Here is a 27,939-nt window from a genome sequence, read left to right as displayed (position 1 = left end):
GTTATAGAGTTTTGAAAGAAAATTATGAGAGAAAAATAGGTGTATGAGTATTGTTTAATCATATATAAACAAATCCTTTCAAAATTACGACACAGTTTTTAAAACTGTAAGCCTACAGTACACATACTGAGTTTTAAAACATATACAAGCAACTTTGTTAGAAAAGGTTTTCCTATTTCAGCCAAAATTACTTAATACATAAGAAATCACTGAACATAAGACAACAATTTTAATAGACAAGGAAAGAAAGAATTTCTTAATAAAGAGTCACAACAAATTACTTTGTTAATCTGGGTCACTGTGTTAAGTGACTCATGTAGACGAGAAAAGGATTAAGCCAAATCTATTGTGCTTTTTAACATTTAACATACATACTCTGTTACATACCAATTAATTGTTATGTTACGTAACACATGGAAGCCAGAATTTCAAGCCATTTTTGTTTTGGCTATATAAACACAATTCAGACAACATTTGCATTAGCAATGCTTTTGTAATTTTACAGTTCTAGAATCAATTATAAAATTCTCACCATCTTTCTAGTGAAGATCTTAACACACCTAGGGGTAGTGTTCAACTAATTTTTACTCAGAGTAGACCCATTAAAAGTAATGAACAAAACTAACTTCAGTTCATTAATTATAGTGCGTCTACTCTGAATACCACCCTTATTAGTTAAATTTAATATATAGTCTCTCTATATTCTGTTTTGATCGTGGTGCAGTACTAGATATAAGTGAATGGCCCATTAAAAATATATATATCGTTTGTTAAGCTGGGTATGACCATTGTGGTTCTGGATTGTGGCAGTGGTATGTATTTGAAAACTAAAACACCTGGCACTGAGAAAAATAAATAAGCTTTTGGCTTGTCAAAACATTTGGTAAACGAAGGAGAGGCTCTTGGACAGTGTTTCTTCTAGTACCACCATTATAAAGCTTTTAAATACAGGTTAATATTTCACTGAGTTTACTATTAATTAGTATAAATATATCACTGTGCCAGGCAATGAAAACTCACTTTTAAAAAAAGGAGGGGGGAAAACTTCAGAAGAAAGGTTGAAAACTTGAAACCTAACCGACACTGCCGAGAATGAAATTTAGATGCGTAAAATTCCTTTCCAAACAGTGCTTCTCTTGCACAAATAATCACTGTTACAGAGCTTTTCTCCTTCCACTCATAGGAGTAATAATAGGTACAGACTTCACACGCAGTACTGTAACTTAAGAATGGATCAGCTATTTACTACCTATCAACCCTAGCAGTCCCTGTCCCCCACCAATGCAAATTGGCTCCTGCAATTTGCTCTTCCATCTTCTTTCTTCAAAGGGATTATCTGAAACACTCTGTGATTAACTACCAGAGGAATCCACGGACAGTGGCACTTCAGCTTCCAGATGGATGAATGATTCCTCTTGTGTGAAATATTCATCCCAGCAACAGAGAGGATTTCTCGACCTAGAATGACACCGCTATGACGTTTCCTCTTCCAACTTCCTACCCTTAAAACAATGGAGTCCCTTTGCTAGTATTATGAAAGCAGAGAGCAGACTTCCAGCTTCTCTTTGCCCACCTCCATCTCTCCAAATCTTAACTGGAAGATCCTCCAACCCCTGGAGCAGGCTTGGGGCCTTCAGGTGGAAGAGGAGGAAGGAAACCCCAAGTTCACAAGTGGATACCTGCTCACACTACATTTGATCTCACTCAAGAGAAAATATTTGTAAATTACAGCAAAATAGAAAAAAAAATCCTTCAGTAGCACCTTAAAGACCAACATGAAAGCTCATACCAAAATAAAACTTAGTTGGTCTTTAAGGTGCTACTGAAGGAATTTTTTTCTATTTTGCTTCGACTCAGACCAACACAGCTACCTACCTGTAACTTTGTAAATTAGTTTACTTAAGAATTAAATGGCTTAAAAAGAGAAAAATTACTTTAAAATTTATTCTGCATGTGGTCCAGTATTTCCAGAAGGTCTTTCTATCTTGTTGCAGGAGCTACACAAAACAATCAGCAAAGCAGTGGTGCCATCTAAATTTTAACATTAGGTTATTAAAACACCTGTGGCAAATAAGGGGGGAGAATGAAGGCCATTTCAACAAGGCTTTGTGTATGTTAAATCACCCACTGTGCAGTATCAACACCTCGACAAAAGTACTGTTTTAATGAGAGTTGGATTTTTGGCAGGGGAAAGTCCCTGGAACTGGGGTGGCCTAAAAGGCTAAGAACCGATTGCAACAGCAGGTTACTTTCTAGTTATTTGTGCATCCATTCACCATTAGGCAGAATGTTTCTCCACTCCTTGTTTGATTCCAAGCACAAGATGCAGAAACCAATTGAACTGCACAGTCCACCCTTTATCCCTACAAATTTCGATCTGATCTAGGAAATACTTCTTAGCATCTTCTTCATTTTTGCCAACCGTCAGTGCATCGCGAATATACTCAATATCTTCTTTGCTAGTCAGCTGAGGCATTCCAGTCATCAGCATCATGGAAAACAGGATGATGAGAAGGTTTGTGTGATGCCGAAGAGCAAGGTAAGCCTTCACACAGATATCCTTTAGAGGCAAACAAACAAATCTCATTGAAATGACTATACGCTATGAAGCAACTTGTGGTTAGTCAGAAAAAACAGCACCCAAAATCAGTCCTCTTATCTAAATATGTGTGGTGAACATCCGTGTGAAATAGCACTTCCAATGGCTGCTATGCCCACTGACTCTACCCATTCTTCTCAAACAGCAGCAATAGGGTGTAGTGCTACTTTGGAGAACAGAGTCTAAAGAGATACACAGGATCCAGTAAGGATGCACAAAGTCCAATCCACCTAATTTTGTCACGATTGTTTTTGTGCTTCTGCAAATGCTTTGCTCTGGGTTGGTTTGAAAACCACAGACCTAACTTCTGTCCAACATGGAACTTTTTCTGCATGGGATTTAACTGGCAAGGAACCCTGGAGCTTTGCAGAGGATCCAGAGGCATGTTAGAAGGAGCACATTCTGTTCACATGGGATGCCAGCCACACTTTTTGGGTTTTGCTATTGCCCTGAAGAAGCTGAGTGGGTGGGTAGAGCTTGCAACCAGCACTCCATTTGCAACTGCAGATCAAAGGAGGTGGTCAGCAAGAGTAAGACTTTTTCGAGGAAGCTTGTCCAACATTTCTGATGCGTCCTGTGAGGAATCCCCAATAGACTTCCATGGAACTGCAGACTGCTAGCAATGCAGAGCATGTAAACCGCTAGCATGTGAATCTCCATACAGTTACAGCTAATGACTTGAGGGTCAACTATTGTGACTGATGAAGTAGGGAAGGAAGCACCCAGAGTTTCAGAAGCAGTCAGTGCTTCCAAGTCAAAGGATGCAGAAATGGAGGAGAGACTGCTTTTTCAAGACTCCACCCATCACCCAAGTTCTGGAGTGGCAGATGGAACATCAGAAGATAGGTAGAGAGGTTTCTAATATCTGTGCTCCCGCAGCCTCTTACGTTTGTATATTCATATTCACCCCACTCTCATAACTAGTGCACCATTGCCTATTTTATTGCATTTTAAATATATTGCAAACTGCCTCAAGAGTTTCAGTTGGTAGGTGGAATCCAAATGCTCCAATATAAATAAGGAAGTCTCTTACATATCTCATGCATAAACACGGGGAATCTGAAGACAACCCCAGCACATGAGGACATGCATCTGTACATGCTATTCTGTTGTACACATTTATATTTCCATATGCAGTGTAGAAATGTGGCATATGATTCAGCCCTACAGTACTGCTAGCCAGGATCTAGTATCAATTGTACAACATTTCTCTCCACACAAAGTATATATGGTAAAGGGTAGTTAGCCTTGCCACAGGGGAATAGATGGGTTGCGTTTTTAAAACCTCAAGGAATATTATGGTCTACTGCTGAATAGAAAAAGCATGCAGCCCCTAAATCATTTTGTTGCCCCTCCCCCTAAAATCCTTCCTCTGCTATTTTCTTCCCCTTCCTTCAGATTCAAATGTAGGGATCTTGGTCAACTTATTTTGCAATGCTGGATGATAACATGTTACAGCTAATATCCAAATCTAAGGTGTACTGCACATTTTTCTTATAAGGTTCATTCCCACTCATTGGTTATTGTTTTTATACCTGAAAATTTTGAAAGCGTGGACTCGTTTTCTTTCCAGTGGTTCCCATGAGAAACAGAAAATCCGGTGTTAATACAAAAGGAACTCTTTCCTTATTAATTCCAAGGAAGCTCTTGTAATTTCCAAGAATATGGCCGAAGTCGATATGAAATAGATTGCCTTAGGAAGGAGAAATCAATATTATGCTTAGTGATCATTAAAAAGACCTCATTGCAGGTGCAAATTAGTTTGTGATCTTGCATGCTTTTTTGACCTGGATATAGTTTGAAAAAGTGCTTCTTGTATGACTCAAAAACTGTCAGCCCTCCTCAGCCTCTCCCCCACCCAACTCTATTGACCTTACCTTTCCATGGAACTAGCTCTCTTAACTTTGTCAAATATTGCTTTTTCTTATAACCTAATGACTGAAAAATTGCATGTCTCTCCCCTTTCTGAGGATGAAAGACGAAGACGGACAGAACACTCTAAAAATGGTGGTCCAATACTGGATCTGCAGCCTTCTAAACAGACATTATTCTCTGGGTTACGCTCTAGACTGGGGGTGGGAAATGTTTCTGCAGGATTTAAGAGGGCTGGCTTGAATGTGGCGGGGCAGGGGAGCCAGTTTTGAAGAGAGCACCTCCAGGATGCAAAACATCGGCATACCTCATTCACCCAGTTCCCAGAGCAGCTGTGCAACTGTTTTAACTGTTTTAAAAGGTTTGCAGTTTCAGCAACACAAAGGATGAATTTTTAAAAGGGGGAACGACAGACAGCTTGAATTCTGCCACTGCTGAGGGCTGAAATCTTAGACTGGCTCGCTGCTAAGTCTCTCTGTTAGGGGAGCTGTGAAGCAAACTCCAAGCTATGGGTGAGGAGCACATGATGGATGGTCTTGCAATTGCCTTCACACAAACATTGTACTTTCAGGTTCATTTTCTCCCAAAGTTTATTCCACCTTCCAGTCACCCACAGGTTTTAACCAAAACCTAACCTCTTCTCTAATCCTAGGCATGTAACAGCATTTTTAAAAAGTAAGAATAATAATTCTAGGGTCATGGTAAACAGTAGACAATAAAGATTACTTACATTAACAGTGGCAGGCTTGCATTCAAATTACATTGAAATAGATGCCACCCGGGTGTGAACAAAGACAAAACACACTCACCTGACTCTGTGATCATAATATTGTCATTGTGCCTGTCTCCTATTCCAAGGACAAAGGTTGCCACGCAGTAACCAGCACACGAGTACACAAATCTATCCACGGCTGCCTGAAACTAATAAATTAAAGAAAGCAGCTGTAAAGAAGGGCCAAAGTTCACAGGCGGAGCCCATGATTTGCATGCAGCAGATCCCGACATCTCCATGTAGGGCTGCTGAAGTCCTTGTCTGAAGTCTGGGAGAGCAATTGCCTGCCTAGGTAGACAATACTGAACGAGGTGGATAAGTGGTCTGATTCAATGCAAGATTGCTTTCTGTGTTTCCGAGATCAAGTTTAGTGCCAAAATTTCACTATTATAAAGAATAAAATGCTCTTTTTTCACAACCATATGTCAGCTTATGCAAAACTTTGCTTTCAAAGAATTGGCAGCTGTTGAAGCAAAACCAGATGCCTTCAGCTGCCCCACCTGCAACAAAACCTCTCTCTCCCCTACCAGCCTCTATAGCAGGCATCCCCAAACTTCGGCCCTCCAGATGTTTTGGACTACAATTCCCATCTTCCCCGACCACTGGTCCTGTTAGCTAGGGGTCATGGGAGTTGTAGGCCAAAACATCTGGAGGGCCGCAGTTTGGGGAAGACTGCTCTATAGCCTCTCCCAACACTTTGACTTTATTCCCAAAGGCGCCTTCTTCCATTGTCTCCCAAGACAGACAGAAGCCAACAAATAGATACTATGGGCTGTATCCAATATCAGTAATAAAGAGAGTAGGCTTGTTGAAATTAATGGACGTGACTAACTAATGTCTATTTATTACAGTGGTGGTATCTAGCTCAGTTATACTCTGAGGAGTATAAATGAGCTGGATACAACCTCTTTACATTTTTGTATGCTTATTGTCATCGTGGTCATTTTACAAGCAAGACAGAGAAGTTAATAAAAGCAAGCCGAAAGAAAATAGGAAGCCTTTCCTCAAGTCCCAAGTCAGACTCAAATGGAAAGTTTTAAATGCACCTATCTGAAGCAAGTACGACTTGTATCAAAAAATTTATACATAGATATGTAGAGTGAGGTTGGAAAGTGAACACTTCTATATACAGTCTGCTTGACACAAGAATTGGCATTTCACTGAAAAGTGGTGTTGGGATCTTCCAAAGGTTTCTGTGAGTGCTCCTGGTAGGAATGGAATTGTGTCAACTTAACTACTATAAGAATATTTAAAAAAACCACATACAACAACTCAAAATAATTACTCATAATAATTACATTTTTTTAAACCAGTGAAAAGAAGAAATACTCACCTTTTCTTCAATTACACATTTATCCTTTAGCCACTGGTTTAATATTTCATCCTTAAAGGCTCCTGTGTTTCCAACTGTGCTTTGCTGGATTTTGGCAATCGTTGTGGCATCCTTTACAATTTCAATCATTCCTATAAAAAATTAAATGCATGCTAATATTCTACAATATATTTCAGAATGCTGTTTGTCCGTTCTCTATGCACTTAGACATCTCTTAAGACACTGCAACCAAGTTTTGCATGATAGTTTCTGAGATCAGCGAGCAGGTTTCTTCCTGTGCTTGAATTCAACAGGATAACATTTGGAATCAAAATACTGGACTAAACCTTTCAAAACTGATTTGAACCAGATTCAAAATTGATCAAAAAAGTTTTCTTCTTCTTCTAATTCCTGATCAATGCCACGACTGAAACTGCTAGTATTCTCACACTAGATATTTTATTTCTCCTGCAAGGATTCTTAAAATACTGGTGAGGCAAACATGATTTATTTATTTTTGCAGAGTATATCACAGATTGTCAATCATGGCAACAGCAGTTATGTGTCCACAATGTTTGTGCAATCATAATAAAAAAGGTTGGCGGTAAATGCAACACTTTGGTCTGCTTTAGCCTTTGCTGATTTTCCCCGGGCTCTCCATGTAATGGGTTCACAGAACCGAATGCCGTGTTCAAGTCTACAGTCATTCTGGACACAAGGATATCTAACTTCCTCCTTCTTAGAAAACCCCATTACTTTATTCAAGTAATTAGCAGGGATTCTTAAAAATAAAAAAAAATCAGCAAATCCAATCTGTAGAAGTCCAAGACACAGACATGTCTGTGAAATTAGAATAATTCATCTGCATGTAAGAGAACAGAAGTCTTTATGCAGCTGATTTTGGGACGGTGGAAAGACACACCCCCCCCCCAAAAAAGAGATGGAACTCTGTCAAGTATAGCTTAAATAGAATGGGAGGAAGGAGCCATTGCCTACTTCCATGTTGGGAGAAAAAACAACCTCAACACAGATGACAGCAATAGCTGCAAAAAATGTACCTGAGCAGGAATATGTTTGATACATGCACAGATCAAACACAACTTGCTATCATTTATGCATTGCTCTAGTTTACTTCAACTCATGGCCCTGAGATTAAGGGTCTCTTTGTGCAAGGGGAAGTCAAGTAGGACTGGTGTATAACATAACTCCACACAAAAATAAAACAACATTCCCAATTCCAAAAAGTTCTGTGGGGTTTTGATCTTGTTAAATGCTCTACCTATTTTATTTCCTGTAGAAATGCACCCATATGGCAACAGACATAAATCCAAGGATTCTTCCTCCCAGATGGACTCCATGATTCGAAGTATCTGGTAAAGCAAAAGACACAACAATGACTTGGGCTGCAATCCTATTCCTAATTGAATCCAGTTTGACTTGTTTCCGAGTAGACATGGTTAGGCTTGCACTGTTTAATCATAACTGTTAAGAAGCAATTTTAATGTTACAAAAAAGATTTAAGGCGTATCCATTTTGTAGAAGAGGCAAGCTTACGGAGAAGCAGAAGATTTCAGAATAAAAAGCTAAATGTGAAATGTATAAAAATCTTTGCTCTGCTTTCGGTCCTGATTCCACTGTCATCTCTCTGAATAAGACATTGATTCGTGTGAAGGGCTGAGACATTCCTCGTAAAATTGAACCAAAAAGCTGGGAGCACCTACACTATTCCAAGCCAGTCAAAATAAGGAAGCCCCATATACATTCTCATCGAACATAGAGAAGGGGTTCAGCACTGCAACTTGAAAGCATTACTACTTGGGCTATCCTGCAGTTGCAACTAGGATTCCTTCCCCATTGTTCTTGGAGTTGGCTGGGACTGGAGTTGGGTTCCCCCCCCCTCCTGCCCCTGCAGCCAAGGGGGCCTGGCTTAACAGACCATGCAACCATAACTTTTATATGCACTGAGAAACCAAGAACATTGAGTGGCTTGCTTTATTCGCAATATTTGCTTCATTGTGGCGGTCTGGAACAAAACCTTGGGCATAGCCAGCTGCCCCCTAATCAATAAAAATCAATTAAAATACTTAACTGAGGTTCTGCCCCTCCTAACATAAAGCCTGCCTCTGCAACAAAAATCCTGGCTACGCCCATGAACTGAAATCGCAATACAATGGTACCTCGACTTCCAAATGCCTTGACTTCCGAAGTCCGCTAACCCAGAAGTATTTTCGCGTCGCGCGCGTTCTGCGCATGCGCAAAGCGCAAAATCGTGCTTTGCGCATGCGCAAAATGGACACTTTGACTTCCAGAGGTTTCGACTTCCGAAGAGCGCCGTGGAACGGATCACCTTCGGAAGTTGAGGTACCACTGTATCTCTGAGGTAGGCCTATAAATATTATGTACTCAGTATCAAATGTCTGGAAACAATGATTTAAGGCAGTTTTTCCCAACCAGTGTGCCTCCAGATGTTTTGGGACTACAACTCCCATCATTCCTGACCACTGGTCTTGCTAGCTAGGGATGATGGGAGTTGTAGTCCCAAAACATCTGGAGGCACACTGGTTGGGAAACACTGATTTAAGGCATTAAACTGTGGTAAAAAAAAAAGACCAAAAAAATGACATCTGTACAACCTGAGCCTCCAATGAAAGGGTCACAGCATTAACACCCTAAGGGTCTTCTTTCTCCCACAGCTGCAACTTTGGTTTCAAACAGAAATCAAACATTGCTCTCAAATGTTGCTCTTGACTCTCTGTCCCACTTACTGCTTTACTTCTAGGTCACACCAATGCAAACTCTAAACTCTGGCTTTGTCTTGTAACTAACTGCAAGCTGGGGGAGGGGGCCCATCAGTTTGCCTTCTCACACAGAGCCCTTTGTTCTCTTAATGGCCCATCACCCAGGCAATCAGCTGAACACAGGAAATTAGCCTGGCTTATACTTTAAACACTTGCTGGATCCAGTGGTTAGAAGGATCTTGCGTACAGGCCTACCTCCTCCCCTGCAAACTTACAACACTACATAATGCGGATAATACCTGTAAAATAAGCATGTCCTGTCGCAGGTCATCTCCATGTTTGAAGATGATGCCAATCGTTTCATTGGATAAGGAAGTAGGATCTGCACATTTGAATTCTAGCCAAAGCGGTTTTTTCTTGGATGCCATTACTTTACACTTTTCTATCTGCAAGATACACATTCATATATTTCCTACAGCCAGAACCGATGTCCAAAGATTAACAAATCTAACAGTCATTTTGAAACAATGGATATACCCCCAGAGTTCATAAATGTAAAAAACTGTCTTTAGAAATATCTGCCAAAATTATATTGGGGGGTGGGTGGGTGTTTCACACACAGCCCAAGGTCCCTGTTGGGGGACTTGCTCCCCCCCCCCCATTTTCAGGGCTGCAACCTTCCTCTTGTCTCCATGCAAGTTAATGGAGAAATTGCTCTTGCCATTAACTTGTTGAAGGGGAGGGGGAAAGTGTGTTGGGGGAAGGGTGCCACAGAGAGATGCAGCCCTCAAAGTGTTAGCTAATTTTGAATGTAGCCCTTGGGCACTGCCAAAAAGGACTTGCATCATACCTGCCAAGTCCTGGACTGCAGAATCCGGGACCGGCAGCTGCATGACACCAGAAGTTGCGTAGACACAACTTCTGGTGTCGCTTTGCCCATCTATGGGCACAAAAAATGGCCGCCGCCGGCTTCGAAAGTCGCGTCTACGCATGTCCGGAAGTGCGTAGACGCAACTTCCGGTGTCGCTCTGCCCATCTATGGGCACCAAAAATGGCCACCACCGACACCGGAAGTCACGTCTACGCACTTCCAGACGCAACTTTCAAAGCTGGCGGTGGCCATTTTCGGTGCCCGTAGATGGGCAAATCAGGGGGAAAAAGGCCACCAGCAGGAGAATATAATGGAGAATAGCGGGAGACAAAGTGATACGGGGGACCGCCGGGAAAAGGTAAGAAAAATGGGGGTTTCCTGGGGAAAACGGGGTACTTGGCAGCTATGACTAGCATCCCTGCTCTACTCTCTCCCGGTTTTATTTTCCAGCTGGCTTGCAAGATTCCATGACTCCTGGAGACAACTGAGCATGCTCAGTCCTCACTAAGCAGTTTATTCATTCATTTATTTACATCTTTGGGATTTTTTTTAAAAAAACCAAATGTCTGCATATTCTAGGGTTCACCCGATCATGCTGATACCTCCCCCCTCTTGTTTCTCAGGGACCCTACTTTCTTCTCCAATCCTGTTTGCAACTCAACCACCCAGGTTCATTAGTTGAGAGAATTATATTTACCACAAGTGCTCCTGCTTTCAGACCAGGGTCATATGGAACTCTAAAGCATTCGGGAAACTTGCTGTCCTGTAGTTTCTCAAGTTTCTGTTTGAGCTGTGCGATTACTGAAGTGACAATCCAAAAAAAAAAAAAAAAGGTTGCAGTCAGAAACTATTAGTCAGGATATAGTGGACTGCAACTTGGACAATAGATTGCTAGCCCCATGGTACGCACATTCAGCTAGCCTACTTCTTAACTAGAAGTGGATAAAAAAGTCTGTACCAATGGAAGATGTGTTTGCCTCCAATCTTAAGGTTCATTAGAACTTTTCCAGCAGTGCTGGAGAATCAGATCCAGCTAAAGCGATAGAACCTCATCTCTCCATGGTCCAACACTGACTACTGGGCAGGACCACTCACCTGTCAATCACCTAATGTCACGATAACATCAGGTGACCCACTGAAAGCTGTGCATTCAGTGCAGTGGGCCAAGGCCTGCAGAACTCCCTCCCAACGAAGATTAAACAGGCTAAATTTTAGGCATATGACTAAGACTTTATTGTTCCAGCAGGCATTTTAAGGTAGAGTTCCATTTTATGATCATTTTTTTTATCATTTTTCTGAATAATAATAATACATTTATTATTTATACCCCACCCATCTGGCTGGGTCTCCCCAGCCACTCTGGGTGACTTCCAACAAAAGATTAAAAATACATTGGAACATCAGTCATTAAAAACTTCCCTAATTTTGTGTGGATCATTTTATGTAGGCTACATTGTTTAGAACCACAAATAATTAAGCAGCATATGAAAGTCTGAAACAAACTTGGTCCCATAGCATCTGAAATTAAACAGTGTGGGTGCAAGCCTGCTGGGCACAACTCTTGCAAACTTCAATTATCAGTTGATTGTCAGTGCTTGCATAAAGTTGTGTATGGTGCTTTGAAGCCCCACAATCAGCTGGTTGCCAGGACTTCAAAGCAATACACAAAGTCCATACAAAGACTGGACTTTACAGGGGGTTGCAACTTTTTTGGGGGTGGGTTAACCAAATTGGTGCGGGACCCAGGTGGCGCTGTGGTTAAACCGCTGAGCCTAGGGCTTGCTGATCGGAAGGTCAGCGGTTCGAATCCCTGTGACGGGGTGAGCTCCCGTTGCTTGGTCCCAGCTCCTGCCAACCTAGCAGTTCGAAAGCACGTCAAAATGCAAGTAGATAAATAGGAACCGCTACAGCGGGAAGGTAAACGGCGTTTCCATGTGCTGCTGTGGTTCGCCCAAAGCGGCTTTGTCATGCTGGCCACATGACCTGGAAGCTATACGCCGGCTCCCTCGGCCAATAATGCGAGATGAGCGCGCAACCCCAGAGTCGGTCACGACTGGACCTAATGGTCAGGGGTTCCTTTACCTTTTTAACCAAATTGGTAGCACAACTGGTCATTGTGACTTGACCAAAATGACCACATGGGCCAAACAGGGTGGCTTGAGGGAGCGTCTAATTTAGGCCCATGGGCAAGATTATCCCCACTAGGAGTCATGATCAAGATTGAACACTTATTGTGGCAGATTCCAGAGTATTAGCATCTCGTCTGAATTGAAAATGCTAACAAAGATGCTACTCAGAATGGGGCTGTTGTTATTATTATTCTCTTAATCCTGCTTTTCTGTTAAAACAACCAAAGAAACATCCAAGAGAACAAAATAGAAATAAACAACATACATCGTTTCAAAACATCATTTCATACACAACACTAGAATGGCAGCACTAAACCATCAGTAAAAATGCAATGGTTTAAAAAGAGCAGACCATCCATAAAAAGTTCCAAAAATAGCAGATGAAACAAACACTTGGTTTTGTTCGGTGTGGGGATTAGCTTCGTAAGCCGTATAAAAACAAAAAGCAATCCATTTTGAAAACTACATCTGCACCACCTACCAAGGATGCAAAGGCACCACAGAATTTTGCGAATTAACTTTCATTACACCAGTGGTACGGTGCCGGTGGCCCCCTCCTGAACTTGTTGAGACTCTACCTCCTATCAGCCCCAGAGCGCCTGGCCAAATAGCAAAGGATGATGGGATTTGTAGTTCAGGGAAAAAATGAAAAGGCCACAACTTCCCTATCCCTGCATTACACACAATAAAACCTTAACATACAGGTGAGATTGTGCTTATAAGATCTGCACGTACCTTGAGGTGTGACATCGTGCTTTTCCGCAGAAACTGCCTTCATGTCCATTGTCACTTTATGCAACAGCTCAGTTACTTGAACCTGCTTCATAAAGTCTAGCAGCATGGCTTTCCCACAGCCTCTCAGATAAGCTTCCAGGATCACAGCAAACCTTTGCTGATAGTGCATGGATTGTGCAATCTCGCTTCTCAAAAACCAAAACAGAAAGTGTCCTATTCTTTTGTTCTATTGAGTGGGAGGAAGAGAACATATTAAGAGATGAGATTATCTTCTCAATTAAAAAGTCTTAATTCTGGCAGTATTTGTACATTTCATTTTCTTTAAGGAGTTTAGAATACTTACCCTTAAGCCACGTTTTAGAAGAAATCGGGCTAATGCACTGTCATGATAAGGCTCAAATTTCACAGCCTGAAAAACAGATAACAAAAGTAAGTGGAGAGGGACATACATACCATTAATGTCAAATAAAATGTAAGATTATTAAGGTGACTGTAACAGGGGGTGGTGTGTGCAACAGGATATAATCACACACATACAATTTGTTTATGGATTTGATCATGCTTTAATTTTTAAAGACACAATCAGAAAGTTAAACATGCAGACCATTTTGACTCAGAACCCATCTTCCCTTTACTAAGTGTGGCAAGATAGAACCAGAGCAGATAAAAATATGAAAGTAAAGCTCTAGCAAAGCTACAGCTTACTACCTTGTCAGCAACTAACCTCCTGGTAACGCCAGAGCAAATAATGATGTTTTAGTTGCTTTCAGCCAAGCTGCCCTATGCCTGAACTGTGAGGCAGATAAAAGCAAGTTTGCAGGCACCACCAGCCAGCTGTTTGGCAAAGCACTCGGCAAGGCAGTGCTTTGAAAGGGGCTTCTGAAGACTCACGCAGACAAAAATAAAGACACCTGGTGTCAATGTGTCTTCAGGTGATTGACAGGTGGGCAGCTCCACCCCCTGTCAAATTTGTCCCATGAGCTGTGGGGGGAGCGAATTGTAGAGCTGGAAGTGTCCCCTAGGGTCATCTAGTCCAACCCCCTGCCATGCAGAAATCTCAGCTAAAGCATCCATGACAGATAGCCATCCAACCTCTGCTTAAAAACCTCCAAGGAAGGAGAGTCCACAATCTCCTGAGGGAGTTCGTTCCACAGTCAAACATCTTACTGTCAGAAAGTTCTTCCTGACATTTAGTCAGAATTTCCTTTCTTGTGACTTGAAGCCATTGGTTCGGGTCCTACCCACCAGAGCAGGAGAAAACAAGCTTGCTCCATCTTCTATGTGACAGCCCTTCAGATAATCAAAATTGGCTATCATATCTCCTTTTAGTCTCTTTTCCAGGCTAAACATACCCAACTCCCTCAAACATTCTTCATAAGGCTTGGTTTCTAGATCCTTGATCATCATTCTGGACTCACAGCTGTCCATGGAGGCGCAGGTCAATTCTGTGTCCAGGGCAGCTGTCTATCAGATCCATCTGGTACGCAGGCTGAGACCCTACCTGCCTGCAAACTGTCTCACCAGAGTGGTGCATGCTCTAGTTATCTCCCGCTTGGACTACTGCAATGCGCTCTACGTGGGGGTACCTTTGAAGGTGACCCGGAAACTACAACTAATCCAGAATGTGGCAGCTAGAGTGGTGACTGGGAGTGGCCGCCGAGACCACATAACACCAGTCTTGAAAGATCTACATTGGCTCCCAGTACGTTTCCGAGCACAGTTCAAAGTGTTGGTGTTGACCTTTAAAGCCCTAAACGGCCTCGGTCCAGTATACCTGAAGAAGCATCTCCACCCCCATCGTTCTGCCCGGACACTGAGGTCCAGTACCAAGGGCCTTCTGGCGGTTCCCTCGTTGTGAGAAGCCAAGTTGCAGGGAACCAGGCAGAGGGCCTTCTCGGTGGTGGCGCCTGCCCTGTGGAACGCCCTCCCATCAGATGTCAAAGAGAAAAACAGCTACTAGATTTTTAGAAGACATCTGAAGGCAGCCCTGTTTAGGGAGGCTTTTAATGTTTAATAGATTTTTTTATTTCATTTTTCTGTTGGAAGCCGCCCAGAGTGGCTGGGGAAACCCAGCCAGATGGGCAGGGTATAAATAATATATTATTATTATTATTATTATTATTATTATTATTATTATTATTATTATTATCTTAGTTGCCCTCTGTACACGTTCCCACTTGTCATCATCTTTCATCTGAAACACATTTCATTTTAAGATGTAACATGCCATTTTACCACATTGGGGCACTTTCACCAAGGGTACATTTGTCAGCTGACAAGAGGAATTGCAATTTTTAGTGCAACACAGGCTACTTTGACCTAAACACAAGCTAGCATTTCCCCCCTTTAAATTATGCCCTTGGGAATTATTAAAACAACTGATACACTCCCTTTCATTTCAAGAAGATATACCAAGGTGGTTGACATACAAAGAAAAGCCAGCAGCAAAACAAGTACCTTATAGGGGATGAAGGTATACAAAAGCATGTTGTTTGGTTAGAATGCTGTTCTACTACTCTCACACAGGCAAAGATTCTGTGGTAAAAAGAGAACTTGGGTATATTGACTACTTCATACATTTATGCTGAGCAATGGATGGTTGCAAAATCAATTGGAAACGTGCACTTCTGAATGGACACAATAGACATGAGATGTCATATCACTTAGTCCTGGAGAACCTCAAGTCCAGGAGTCAACCTGAGCATTTTTGCCTGGATGAAATGTGTCACTGAACCCTGATAATGCTTCTTGCTTGCTGGGACTGAGGACAGAGAGAGGGGTGTGAGTGTGTGTGGAAATTAGCCACATAAAGGTGAAATTTACATTAACTACTCCACCCACTTTTCCTTCAGGCCCCACCCACCCTTGGCATGCCCCCCCTGTAAGGTTGTTCAGAACAGAATGTGCACCTCAAGCTGAAAAAGATTCCTCATTCCAACTTTGTGGGACCTGAAAGGCAATCTGATCAGTTCACACATTCAGATGCACCAGGCAATAGATGTATGCCCATCATGCTGCCCAAAGCTTTTCATGTTCCCTTAAAAAGAAAAGAAAAGAAAATGGAATGAATATCCATCATACCTGAACTAGCTGCAAGAGATAATGAAGAACATCATCATCTTCTAAACCCTCCAGTTTTTGCACCGCCATCGCTCTCACGTTTTCATCGGAAAAGTTACAGTCTAAAAGTTGCATTGTCAATCCAACATCCAAAGTGCTTTGGTCCCAAGCATCTCTCTTGGATAATAATTGGTATGTTTCAGCTACTATTTCTTGCTGTCCCCATTTCACAGAGCTAAGCAGCTTAGGGTATGCCTTTGGGTGCTTTATACTTTCATACCGGAAATGCCACAGTAACTCTTTGTCTTCAGGGGTAAGTGGATTAAGCAGGTCCGTGGCTATGATCTCTTCAAGCTGCTTGCGCAGTTGGTTGGGCATTTCAGCTCTGGCCCTGTCCGCTTGTGGCTCAGATGCTATCTTGTGTTTGGGCAAGGCTATGGGGTGGCAGTATTTGTCCAGGACAATGGAGACAGCCATGGAATTGTCTTTATCTGGATTTGTGGCTGAAGTAAGCTTATCGGCATTTATACTTCCCTGCTCTTCCCCTTTGCCTGGAAATTTCCACATATGAAGCACGTAGTCACCAGTCCGGAGCAGGGACCGGTGGTCTATCAACAAAATGTTTACATAATAGAGAAGCTGGGTTTTGCATTTAGCGTCAGAACTTGGGGAATCATGCAAATGGAGGTTAGCCTTTGCAGCCGAAGCTGGCGCTTTGCCACAATATACCTGCAGGGTCAGAAGTGCCCCTTTGGGCAAGTCTTTGATCTTGATATCAAACTCAAGCCAAGTGTTCCACAGGACTTCTTCAGTAAATGGTTTAGCTGTAGTTCTTTTCTGTGAAAGGAGCTGCTGCCCATGTTGAATATTAGCCTCAACAAATACAGTAAGGTCTGCGTTTCTTGGAAGCACAGGGATATCAATGCCAATTATTTTGACCCTGAATTTCCTGTTGCAATCCCACAATGATATAGTGAATACTCTCTCGTGATCCTTGCCATCTATTGTCAGCTGTTCATGGTATCCTGACACTCCAGTGCAGTCGTCCACTAAGGGCCACTCCTCTTTTTGTACCTCATCCTGGTTTGGGTCAGGTGGATCATCCAGGACCAGGTGAATTTCATCCTCATTCTTGAGGCACTGCCTTATCCAGTGGAAGTTTTTGAGAGGTGTGTCTCCTACAATATACTCATCCCTGCCACTCACCCTCAGAACAAAGTTCAGCTCACTGTAATCTTCAGGAATATTCATCAAAGATTTCTTCTTTGCCATTTTGGTGAAAAAACTCTGAAGGATGAGATCTGGACTGTCATCAATAGGTACTTTAATCTTTTGGCTAGTTGTTCCTCTGTGTATATTTATAAAAATATTATTATTGACAATTTTACTAAGCAAGTAGTCTGGAAGTGGTTTGGATGTAATCCAAGGGTGCATTGAATACAATTTTGGATCTCTGCAGGTTACTTCAATTGTCCGTGGAGTGACTAACCTGCGTCGAGCAAATTCCAGCTCGTCATCATGCACATTACTGACATCAGTAACATCATAGCCAATCAAATAATTGAGTTGCTTTTGAAACTTCTGAACGTCCTCTGTGGGCTTCTGCTTTTGGATCACATGAATTTTGCCCACTTTCTTTTGTAGCACTTTCCAATACAATATACAGTCAAGGGTCTGTATTATTTGATGCTTGTCATAAATTTCATACCACTGTCCCTTCTTTTGGTACTGAAGAACAAATTGATCTGGAGTGAATTTATGGTAGAAATCCGAGGTCTGGTTCCTCTCTATTGCTCGCATCCAAACTTGTGCTTTCATCTGCTCTACTGTACAGTTGCTGGCTATATCTATTAGCATGTTGCTTGTAGGTAGAATGAACTCAATGGATATCAATTCAGTTGAAGACAAGTTGCTTGCTGTACAGTGTGGCTTCATCCTTCTCCTTCTTCGCTTGTTGTCGTCTCTCATAACAACAGGTTGTTCACCGCTCACCAACTCCATGCCACAGGAAGACTAGAAACACAAAAGAAAAGATCGGGTCATTTTTAGTCCTTTGTCATCAGCATAGTTCAGCTTAATTTTCAATTAAATTATTTCTGCTGCATTTTCCTTGAATTCAATAATCACCATCAGGAATACATAAATGCCAGCAACATGAGCCAGCCGAAGTTAAAGCATTTTTAAGTCCCTTTGATTTCCTTCAATAGTATTTAGAACAACTTAAGTTCAGGAAATATTGGATGCAACCCAGCCAAAAAATCTGGACAGAATGGGTTGTATCCGCACTAATCCTAAGTGGAGTTCCACTAATGGATTTCTCCTGTTAGCAGCAGAGGACACAACTTTTCCTGATTTCACCTTCCCCTGCAGCCACCCTTCAGAAAGCATATCAGAGGGCTGGGGTACCATCTGGGATAGGGTGGGAGTAGTGCAAGGTAGGGTGGGGGCTAGCCAGGTTTTTTGCCCCAGATGAAGACTCCAGAGAGGTGCCATTGAGGTTCCCAGCCTGTGCACAGGGAGTGTCAAACTGGGTCTTTGTTTTGCCCCCTGGTGCAAGGGGCTGCTGAAGGGGAGCCTCTACTGAAATAGGTCCCAATCTTTTTTTGGACCACCGTCCCCTTGGTTCCATTAACTCATCTTCAATGCTCCCTGTGCTATGAAATTTCCTCTGAAAACCATTATTCCAAACAGCAGTTTGAACACCTCCCCCCAAGGGAAGATAATAACCCAATAAAATTCAAACAGTAAAAATAAATTGTACATTTATTCAAAATCCAGTTAAAACTTTTTTTTTTAATTTTATCCAACAAAATTGAATTTAATCCAGTGGTACCAGCTCTTCAAAGTCTGATAGTCATTTTAACTTACAGCATCCCCCCCCTTGCTTGTTAGTGCCTGGTAATCCCACTGCCCCCCAAGGAATGGTACCACCCTCTTTGGAAACCACTGATCTACTAGATCAGAATCCCTTCTGTCAACGAAAGGAGCTCTTCCATTTGGAGAAGGGCATGTCTAGATCCAACTCAAAGTAGGTTTTTAAAAATATAATCCAGGGGTGGCCATTGGCCAACTCCCAAGAGACTGCGATCTACTCACAGGGTTAAAAACTGGCAGGGAGCTTTTTCCAGGGAGCTTTTTTAGGGGAGCCACAGTTTTTCAGCTTCTTTGGGGGGAGCCAATGATCTACCAGTGATCTACCGCAGACGTCCAGTGATCTACCAGTAGATCACAATCTACCTGTTCGACATGCCTGATATAATCTATTGCCTCATAATGACAGCAGATGAAATATGGAAAAGCTTTCAGATTGTACCACAACACTATACTGCTCTTCAAACTTCAGATTTGACTCTGTGAACCCCTAAACCTCGAGGTTAAAGAGATTCTTTCTTGGTTTAGTGAATGTTTTCTATTTCATTTACAAACTCATATGTCACTTAATGCCAAAGTAGGCTTCTAAGGCATTTGCAAAGTATAAATGCAAGTTACAGAAACATTTAAATTGTTAAAATATACAATAAAGCAAACTCATTAATAACACTACACAGCAACTAAAACAGAAATTCCAGATCAAGGGAAAGACTGTGCAAACAACGGAAGAGCAGGATACTCATCCAGATATTGACCAGGCCAAGACCTGCTTAGCTTCAGGAATAGAACTTCATCTTGGAAACATTTTCTTTGAAATTCAGCAGCTTCAGTTATCTTTTTTAATTTTAGACTTTCTGCTTGGTTGGTTCTTAAATAAAACACAGTAAGCACTCAAAAAAGCACCCAAAAATGCCCATTATAATAACGTTAAATTATAAGTCGCAAGCCATTCACTCAAATAATGTTTGCTAGGCTACTGTGATAATTACCAAAGTTTTTTTTAAAAATCCCCAGGGTTTGGTTGTGCTCAGCCACAGTTTTTATTCTGGCCCCTAAAATACTAAAGCTGAAGTCTGGAAACAGAAAATATTTTTGCAGCCCTGCATAAGAGATGTTAACATTCTTTCCGATGCCATCAACACCACAATTTCTGTCAGCTTTCTTTAATAGGAAATTAAGCACAACCTTTCCAAATATTTAAGTTGGCAACCTTTCCTAGATATGCTAAAACCCTAGAGGCACTGTTGAATTATCAGCCTCATGTTCCTGGATAACAATAATATTTAACAATGCCTTTACTGTACTAACTAATTGAATCGGTATGCAGATCAGAAAGTATGTACGGTACATAATAATTTAGCCGTCACATGTATCTCTCTCTGTATTTACTACATTTACAATAAAACACAAACATTGTCAAAACAATAACACAGTTTGTCAAAGAGAGGTAAAAAAACTCCACAGAAGATCTGAAATGCACAGGCAAGAGGATTTTAAAACAAAGATACAACAACAACAACAACAACAACAACAACAACAACAACAACAACAACAACAACAACAACAACGTTAAGATCAAACCTAAAACCATCTAGTCCAGTATATTATTTTCAAGAAGCAGCCAGCCACGCCTTCTGAAAGCTCACAAGCAGAGAAGGTTTGATTCCCCCCCCCCAGTTTGTCTCAAGTTCATTCTGTCTTTCCACCTTATCTGCTAATGACAACAAGACATTAAAGTTGCTTCCTTACTGTTTCAATTCTGCTACATCAAATGAAATGAAAGTTAACCAACCTAGACTATCGCTGGTTAAGTTTGCCCTTCTTATATAGAACTGTGTTGCTCAACAATAGCATTTCTTCAGAATGGATTTTAAATGCACAAACCTACCTGTCGGTAACCCCTCCCGACTTTAACTTCCCAGAAAGCTTTCAAAAGAAAGATGGGAACACAACCAACCCAAAATGGGATGGCATAAATTACTGAACAGCATTCTTAGTTTTCTAAGAGCCAACTGAGAGGAAACACCATTTTAAAACACCGGCACAACATTTAACAAAACATTACCCCCAATTGCAAAGCAGAAACTGAGCTCCTGGAGAAGACTCATCTGTACAGATTTTAAGTCTGGCTGCTTTAAAATGACAATCATTTGCAACATGAAGAGTAGTTTGTGTAGGCTGTTCCGCTTTTCTTGTTTGTCTTCATAAGCAGATGCAAAGGAAGTGCTCTAGTAACCAGGAAGGAAGCTTTAACCCACTTGGTTATAAAGAGGATTGCATTATATATATTCGATGCTTTCCCTATTAGAGCAGTCAAATACACGCTTACCATAATAGCAACCTTAAAAAGAGGAACAGGTTTTTTGACCCATACATGTGGAGACATATGCTAAAAGTTGCCCAAAAGAATAGGAAATGAATTAATTCAGCATAAAGGAAAACAGCAGTCTATGAATCATATGTAGTAATAAACTATTCTAAGTTTAGTGGATCACCAACTGCACCATGCCTCCTTGGGAGGCACAGAACACTTGGAGTGGATTCTGTGAAGTTCCAGGGAGGGATCCAACTCTGAGGCCGGTGCAGCCTTCCTCCCAACAGCCACTAAGATCTGGCTGGGTTAAATGCCCCTTGACAGAGAGTCCTCCCTGATCCATGTTGGATCTATAACTCTGTCCCATCCCAATACATTTTGCAAAGTGCATCTGCTTTGTACTAATGGCCCATCCCTTTGTGAGATTTAGGAGGGATCAGAGATGCTCTGTCCTACTCTTTTTCTAATGCCAATGTTGGATTCATGAGCCCACCCACAGATCCTTGCACACAGCACCAGGCTGAATGCACACAACATGCTTATGTGTGGAACAAATTATTGCTACTGGGTTGGGGAAGCTAGATGTTAAATCAAGCTTAGAAGGGTAGGACCGAGCTCAAAAAGTCTGAGAAACACTGGCTTGGCTAGTAACTTGTTAATAATAACAACCAGTAATTGGATAAGTACACACCATGTTGTTTAAGCTGTAAAATGGCCTGGTTCAGATCTAACACTAAACCAAAGCTGAGCATCACATTGATCAGACTCAGCAAGCCCAAATGAAGTACACTGCTACTTATGCACGAGCCAGGAATCCTGGTTTAAAACAAGCAATAGTTAGTTGCTAAACAAGCCTGCTTGATTACTCATACCTTTATGGTATGAAGCTGGCTGGGTTTCCCCAGCCACTCTGGGCGGCTTCCAACAAAAATATTAAAATACATTGGTCTGTTAAACATTAAAAGCTTCCCTAAACAGGGCTGGCTTCAGATGTCTTCTAAAAGTCTAAACTAAAAGCAACTACTGTACTGTAACCACTGCTTCTTGCTAACCAAGACTCACTACACCAAGATTATTTGAAACTAAAAACAAGCATGGCTCAAGGAAGGAGGAGCATGCAAGCCACTAGGGCTACATACAAACCACACATTTAAAGTAAATTCCCCCCACCCCCTTCCAAAAAAGAATCCTGGGAACTATAATTTATCCTTCACGCTACAGTTCCCAGGATTCCTTTAAGAAGAAATGTGCTTTAAATGTATGGTGTGTATGCAGCCTAAGTCATCCAAATAGCGTGGATGGTTTTAGTGTTATATGAACCAGTATTTTCTCTTTTAAGCAAGCAATCTAAGGGAGTCAACCTAAATGGAGGAACTGGGCTTGTTTTTGATACAGTATATGATATTAACTGAAGCGATGCAGAGCACCAAGATCATTGGAATAGAGCAAGCATCTACAAACTACTGCTCTGGGAAATAAAAATGGAGGGAAAGATTTGGGGCCTGCACGAATATAGATGGTACACACCATCAATTGATGAGAAGATCTGCAGTCTTTTAATAAAACTATTACGGGTTCCAGACATGTGCTTTTTTTATTGATGGTTACTCTAGAACAAAAGGCCTGCTGGATCTCAGACACTGGAGGCTAGTCCTTTTCATCCTTGCAACCACCACACTGCTGCACCAAGGCCAAGGAATCCTCACTGTCATAGCAATGCTTGTTTTCATCGTAAGGTAAGACAAGCCACTGACAAATCAATCAAGATACTCCATTGACAAGGGAACCTATAAACCCACATGTATTGTTTCCAGCAGGTGGCTCAGTGCCACCCGCTGGAAACAATACATGTGGGTTTATAGGGCTTGCTGATCAGAAGGTCGGCGGTTCCGCGACGGGGTGAGCTCCCGTTGCTCGGTCCCAGCTCCTGCCAACCTAGCAGTTCAAAAGCACATCAAAGTGCAAGTAGATAAATAGGTACCGCTACAGCAGGAAGGTAAACGACGTTTCCGTGTGCTGCTCTGGTTCGCCAGAAGCAGCTTTGTCATGCTGGCCACATGACCTGGAAGCTGTACGCCTGCTCCCTCGGCCAATAACGCGAGTAAGTAAGCCTTCAGGGAGAGCTTACTCTAACTCAGAACACCTTGCTAAAATCACAACTTGACTTAGGCAAGAAAAAGCACCTGCAAGGCACCTGTTTTGAGTTGTGATGGTTTATACAGAGCTGCTGAACACCCCTAGTAAACATGCCTTTTGCAAAACCACATTTCTCTTTTGTGCCTCTAATGTGCTAAGAAAAACATTGATGAAGTTAGAATTGAACACTGGTAAGTGTGACAGGCTGACCAAGGAGGAAACTGGTCTTCATTTATAGAAATGAATGTTAAAGCACATAAATAACTCTGAATACTATGTTACTGCTAATTTGATTTTTTTTATTACTAAAATACACTTCCCAAAAAAACATGCCAGACATCTCCTAAACACCAAGCAGGAGGAGAGTTGTTTTTCAAAAAACACAATCGTCCATGCCCTAGGGCCTAATGTATGCCATATACCTCCCTCCACAGTTCCTTGGATAGATTTTGCTTGTGTAAAGACAGGAACAGGAGCTTAAACCGGAGCCTAAAATAATGGGGTAGAGTTCAAGAGACTACAAAAAGCCTTAGAAACGCACGGCAAGAGTCTGAAACACTTTGTGCCCTTTACATTTGTAATAACTTCCAACACAAAAACACGGAACTACTCTCACAATCTATTTCTTACTCTCTTTGAGACTAGGGATAACAGTGAAAAAATTGTGTGTTGGGGGAGGCGTCTTAATCAGCAAAAAGTTTTATTTACATCTACCAAAACCTCCGTGTGTGTGTGTGCCTTTTTGACACAACACCTTTCCAACTATTAATTTTTAGAACATCCACCTTTATTATTATTATTTCCCCCCGAATTCCCTATTACAGTAGCAGCGCACCAGAATGAAACTAATTTTTAACACGAGAGCAGCGAGAGGCCCAACCGGTCATTCAACTTTTTAGCAAAGTTTTCTCACTGCCGCGAGACGGAGAGACCCAGGTGAGGAGCTGGATCAGGTACAGGTACTTTCAGGAGGAGGAGGAGGAGGAAGTCGCCGCCAGAGAGAACGTCGCAGCAGGGCGACGAACACACACGCGTTCATGCATCCACACATGCACGCAGTCCTCTTCCTCGTCCTCCCGGGTTCTTTGCTCTACTTACTGAGGCCGCCAAGGGGAGAGCGAGCCCGCCTGCCTTCCGCCGCGCACGCAGGTTGCTTGCCTGCCTGAGCCCCGCAGCGAGGGCTGTGCTTGTTTACATGGCCAGCTGCCGGCTCGGTTGCCCCCGCGTCCTCTCGTTTCCCCGGCAGGGCCCTTCCCAGAAACGCCTCTCGAGGAGCCTCGGCTTCCTCCAGGCCAGAGGGCGGGAGCTGACCAGCACCTGCCCAGGCGGCGGCGTTGGGCGACGGCGGCCTCTCTCTCGCCCCCTTCCTCCCAAAAGGCGAAAGGCAGCGCGGCCTAGGAAAGGCGGGAAGAGCCCGCCGCGGAGGGTAGGCCCGAGCCAGCGCCGAGCGGCTCGTTCTGAGGGGAAAGGATCCGCCAGAAGGGAGGCCGCCGCTGTGCCCGGCCTGGGCAGCTTCACCGGCCGGAGGCGAAGGCAGGGAGAGGCTGCCAAGGGCCACGGACATCGGGCAGGAGTTTTCTTCCTCACCTGCCCTCCCTCGCTGTCTGAATTTCGTGTTTTACTTTATATCGAGGCTTGGGGCGAAAAGCCAAGTTTGGCCTCGTGAAGAGTCCAGTGCGGAGGAAGGGCCGCCAGTCCGAGGCCCAGGCGAGTCTGCGGAAGAAACGAGCTAAATAAAAATGCGAACACGTCGGAGAGCGAGGAACGGATCCTCTCTTAAACAGAGGTTAAAACGCAAAACGTTAGAAAGGGAAGGAATCCGCGCACAACTGAATAAAGTTATGTGAGGCTGTTGTAATAATTGTTCATAAACGTGTACATGAATGTACAGGCATATGTCTGAAGCAGCACAGGAAGACAGGCCTGACTGACACCATTTTTACTCTCTCTGACCAGAATCACACATTTCCACATGACTATCAACTTGAGAGCCATAATCCTGTAAGCTGGAGGCTCTGCCAACTGGACGTTTCCCCATCAATGGTGCCAGACTGCTAGCCATCTCTTTCACTATGGAAGACTCCTCCGAACAAAAGATAGTGATCAACTTTTAGGAAACTGTTAATTTTTCCTTGTGTTTAGGAATTCACACCTGGGAGGGGTGAGAGGAGGACTAGGAGGTGTCAAAAGTGCTCAGATTTCTACCTTGAACCCTCCTTTTTTGTGAGGTATTGATTACATAGCTGTGATGTAGGAATGATGTATTGGGGGTGTTTCTTGGTGATGGGAAAACTGATAAAAGTGGAGGTTCTCTTTTGTTCTGGGTTCCTTCCTTGATCTCTTGTGTGAGGGGAAGGACCCTGTTGCAACAGCAAAAATAAAGGCTTTGCTTCTCAAAATTCTCTGGTTGGCCTCTGTTATATTCTCCGACCGATGGAGAACCCAATAAGGGCTCTTGTGTACCCCATAAGAGCAGATTTTTGCTTATTACAAGGCCTAAGTAAAAAAAAAAGCATAAAAACAAAGTGAAGATTCTGACTCTTCCCTAGGAAGACATAGCATTGTTTCTTAGGGAAGGTCCTCACAATTGCATATTTATCTTGTCCACCCAATAGATAAGCTGCAAACACATAAGTTGGCCTATTTACCAGCAGTTACGCTTTTAAACTATCCAATTGCCTTAAGTTCTCTGGGTGGTTTACAATAAAGGGTTAAAAACCCAAAAAATACAAAGCAGCAAAAACAACACGTTTCAAGTTAGTGGTCTCTGCACTGCAGCCTCGAGGTGCACTTCCTTTTGCTCTTGAAACAGATGCAAACAAAATAATTAATTAAAGCTTATATGCTACCTTTTCAGCAGCCTAACCTTGTGCATGTTTAATCAGAAGTAAGCATTTCTACATTCCATGTAACATCTTCCAGTCTAACCCTACTGGCCTGGGAGTAAAGCCCCTTTGAATTCAGTGTTTATGGAAGACAATCTTACTCAGCTACGAGTGATCGCCAAAGAAGAAGAGAAGAAGGTAGCTGGATATTCAGCCCAAACCATTGTATGGTTACTCAGAAATAAAGTTTTTGTTGTGCTGCGTGGGAATTAGCAGTTGTGGATCTTGGGGCCTCAAATTTCAGTGGCACCCTGTGCAATGCCAAACTTTGGCGCGTGCGCGCACACACACACACACACACACACACACACACTGCCTCTTGCCTTCCATTCTACATCATAGTTGCAGGACCCCTTTAGCGGCCCTGAGGATCTTCACCCAGTGCCACTGAATCAGTAAAGGTAAAGGGACCCCCTGACCATTAGGTCCAGTTGTGACCTACTCTGGGGTTGTGGCGCTCATCTCACGTTATTGGCCGAGGGAGCCGGCGTACAACTTCCAGGTCACGTGGCCAGCATGAGTAAGCCGCTTCTGGCGAACCAGAGCAGCACACGGAAACGCCGTTTACCTTCCTGCTGTAGCGGTACCTATTTATCTACTTGCACTTTGACATGCTTTTGAACTGCTAGGTTGGCAGGAGCTGGGACCGAGCAACAGGAGCTCACCCCGTAACGGAGATTCGAACTGCCGACCTTCTGATCGGCAAGCCCTAGGCTCTATGGTTTAACCCACAGCGCCACCTGCTGAATCAGTAGCGCTCCACCAAATCCACCTCTAGACTTCTAACTAACTGCAAGATAATTCATTTTAGGATTGCAACCTTAGTTGCAACTAAATCTAAATGATTTAAATGAGACTTCCTTCCAATGAAGGCTGCAGTCCTGTCCAAGTGCATACAGTGAGTCCCATTGAATATATATCTCCCTCAATACATATATTCATTCAAATAGTACAGAAAAGCACTGATCCCTCAATATGCTTGTTGAGTCAGTCTATACGTATCTACTCAGTAGGGGCGAGTAAAGTCTTGTGCTGTAAGTTCACTGAAAGATCGGAGAGGTTTGCTTTTTTTTTACATATGTTTGAAAAAGATTTAACTTAAGATGAAAATGACAGCTGTTGTTCAATGTTCAACCATACTTGTGAATTTTTGCTAGGTGATTAATTGTTAAGTAACCACAACTGTAATAATTAAACTACTACAGTCAGTTGAACTGCTGCAGGTTAGCAGCCTGTCCCATGGGGCCTTGCAAGGAAAATGAATCTTGGGGTAATTCCATCCCCCTCAATGACTGTGCAACTGGACAAATCAGTTGTAAGGTCTAAAAGGTCATTATTTCCATCAAGCTTCTGTAAAAAGAGAATGTCTCAATCCCACAATTTATGTGGGGGTTATGTTATGGGAATCACACCTAAAGTAGGGCTACCAGACATCCCCGGATTTACAAATCAGTCGCCATACAAGATCCATTGAAGTTGAAAAGTGTCCCCAGATTTATTGAAAAAAATCTGGCAACCTTAACCTAAAGCCAAAATTGCATATAATCAAAACACATTGGATTCAATGGTGGGTGGGATTGCTAAAGTATTTTCCCCGCCTTTTCCCTTCTTTCTTTTTATTTTATTTTTTATTTGCCAAGTGATT

At 42.5% G+C, this 27,939-nt stretch overlaps 1 protein-coding gene and 1 long non-coding RNA gene across 3 annotated transcripts; one reads left to right on the top strand and one right to left on the bottom strand.

Annotated features, from left to right (window-relative positions):
- Nucleotides 1-36: 36 nt before the first annotated feature.
- On the bottom strand, nt 37-24,781 carry PIK3CG (phosphatidylinositol-4,5-bisphosphate 3-kinase catalytic subunit gamma). Of its 2 annotated transcripts, none has more exons than XM_035127610.3 (11): nt 24,508-24,781; nt 16,110-18,101; nt 13,372-13,437; nt 13,029-13,254; nt 10,862-10,965; nt 9,593-9,739; nt 7,835-7,925; nt 6,577-6,707; nt 5,281-5,392; nt 4,135-4,292; nt 37-2,560 (listed from the first exon to the last, which is right to left on the bottom strand). In XM_035127610.3, exons 2-11 carry the CDS (start codon nt 18,087-18,089, stop codon nt 2,279-2,281), a joined length of 3,297 nt encoding a protein of 1,098 aa, XP_034983501.3. In that variant the 5' UTR covers nt 18,090-18,101; nt 24,508-24,781; the 3' UTR covers nt 37-2,278. The 2 variants fall into 2 exon arrangements, with proteins under 2 accessions (XP_034983501.3, XP_034983502.3); XM_035127611.3 differs by lacking the exon at nt 24,508-24,781 and adding an exon at nt 21,025-21,151.
- Nucleotides 24,782-24,803: 22 nt separating this feature from the next.
- On the top strand, nt 24,804-25,808 carry LOC148684533 (uncharacterized). Its single transcript, XR_015951714.1, has 2 exons — nt 24,804-25,247; nt 25,366-25,808. It is a non-coding gene; the product is annotated as an uncharacterized LOC148684533 (long non-coding RNA).
- The last annotated feature ends 2,131 nt before the right edge of the window (nt 25,809-27,939 follow it).

This window comes from Zootoca vivipara, chromosome 9, assembly GCF_965207765.1.
Source record: "Zootoca vivipara chromosome 9, rZooViv2.hap1.1, whole genome shotgun sequence".
NCBI classification, from domain to species: domain Eukaryota; kingdom Metazoa; phylum Chordata; class Lepidosauria; order Squamata; family Lacertidae; genus Zootoca; species Zootoca vivipara.
The sequence above is the reverse complement of the archived record's forward strand: the minus strand, read 5'-3'. Positions and strand labels throughout refer to the sequence as shown.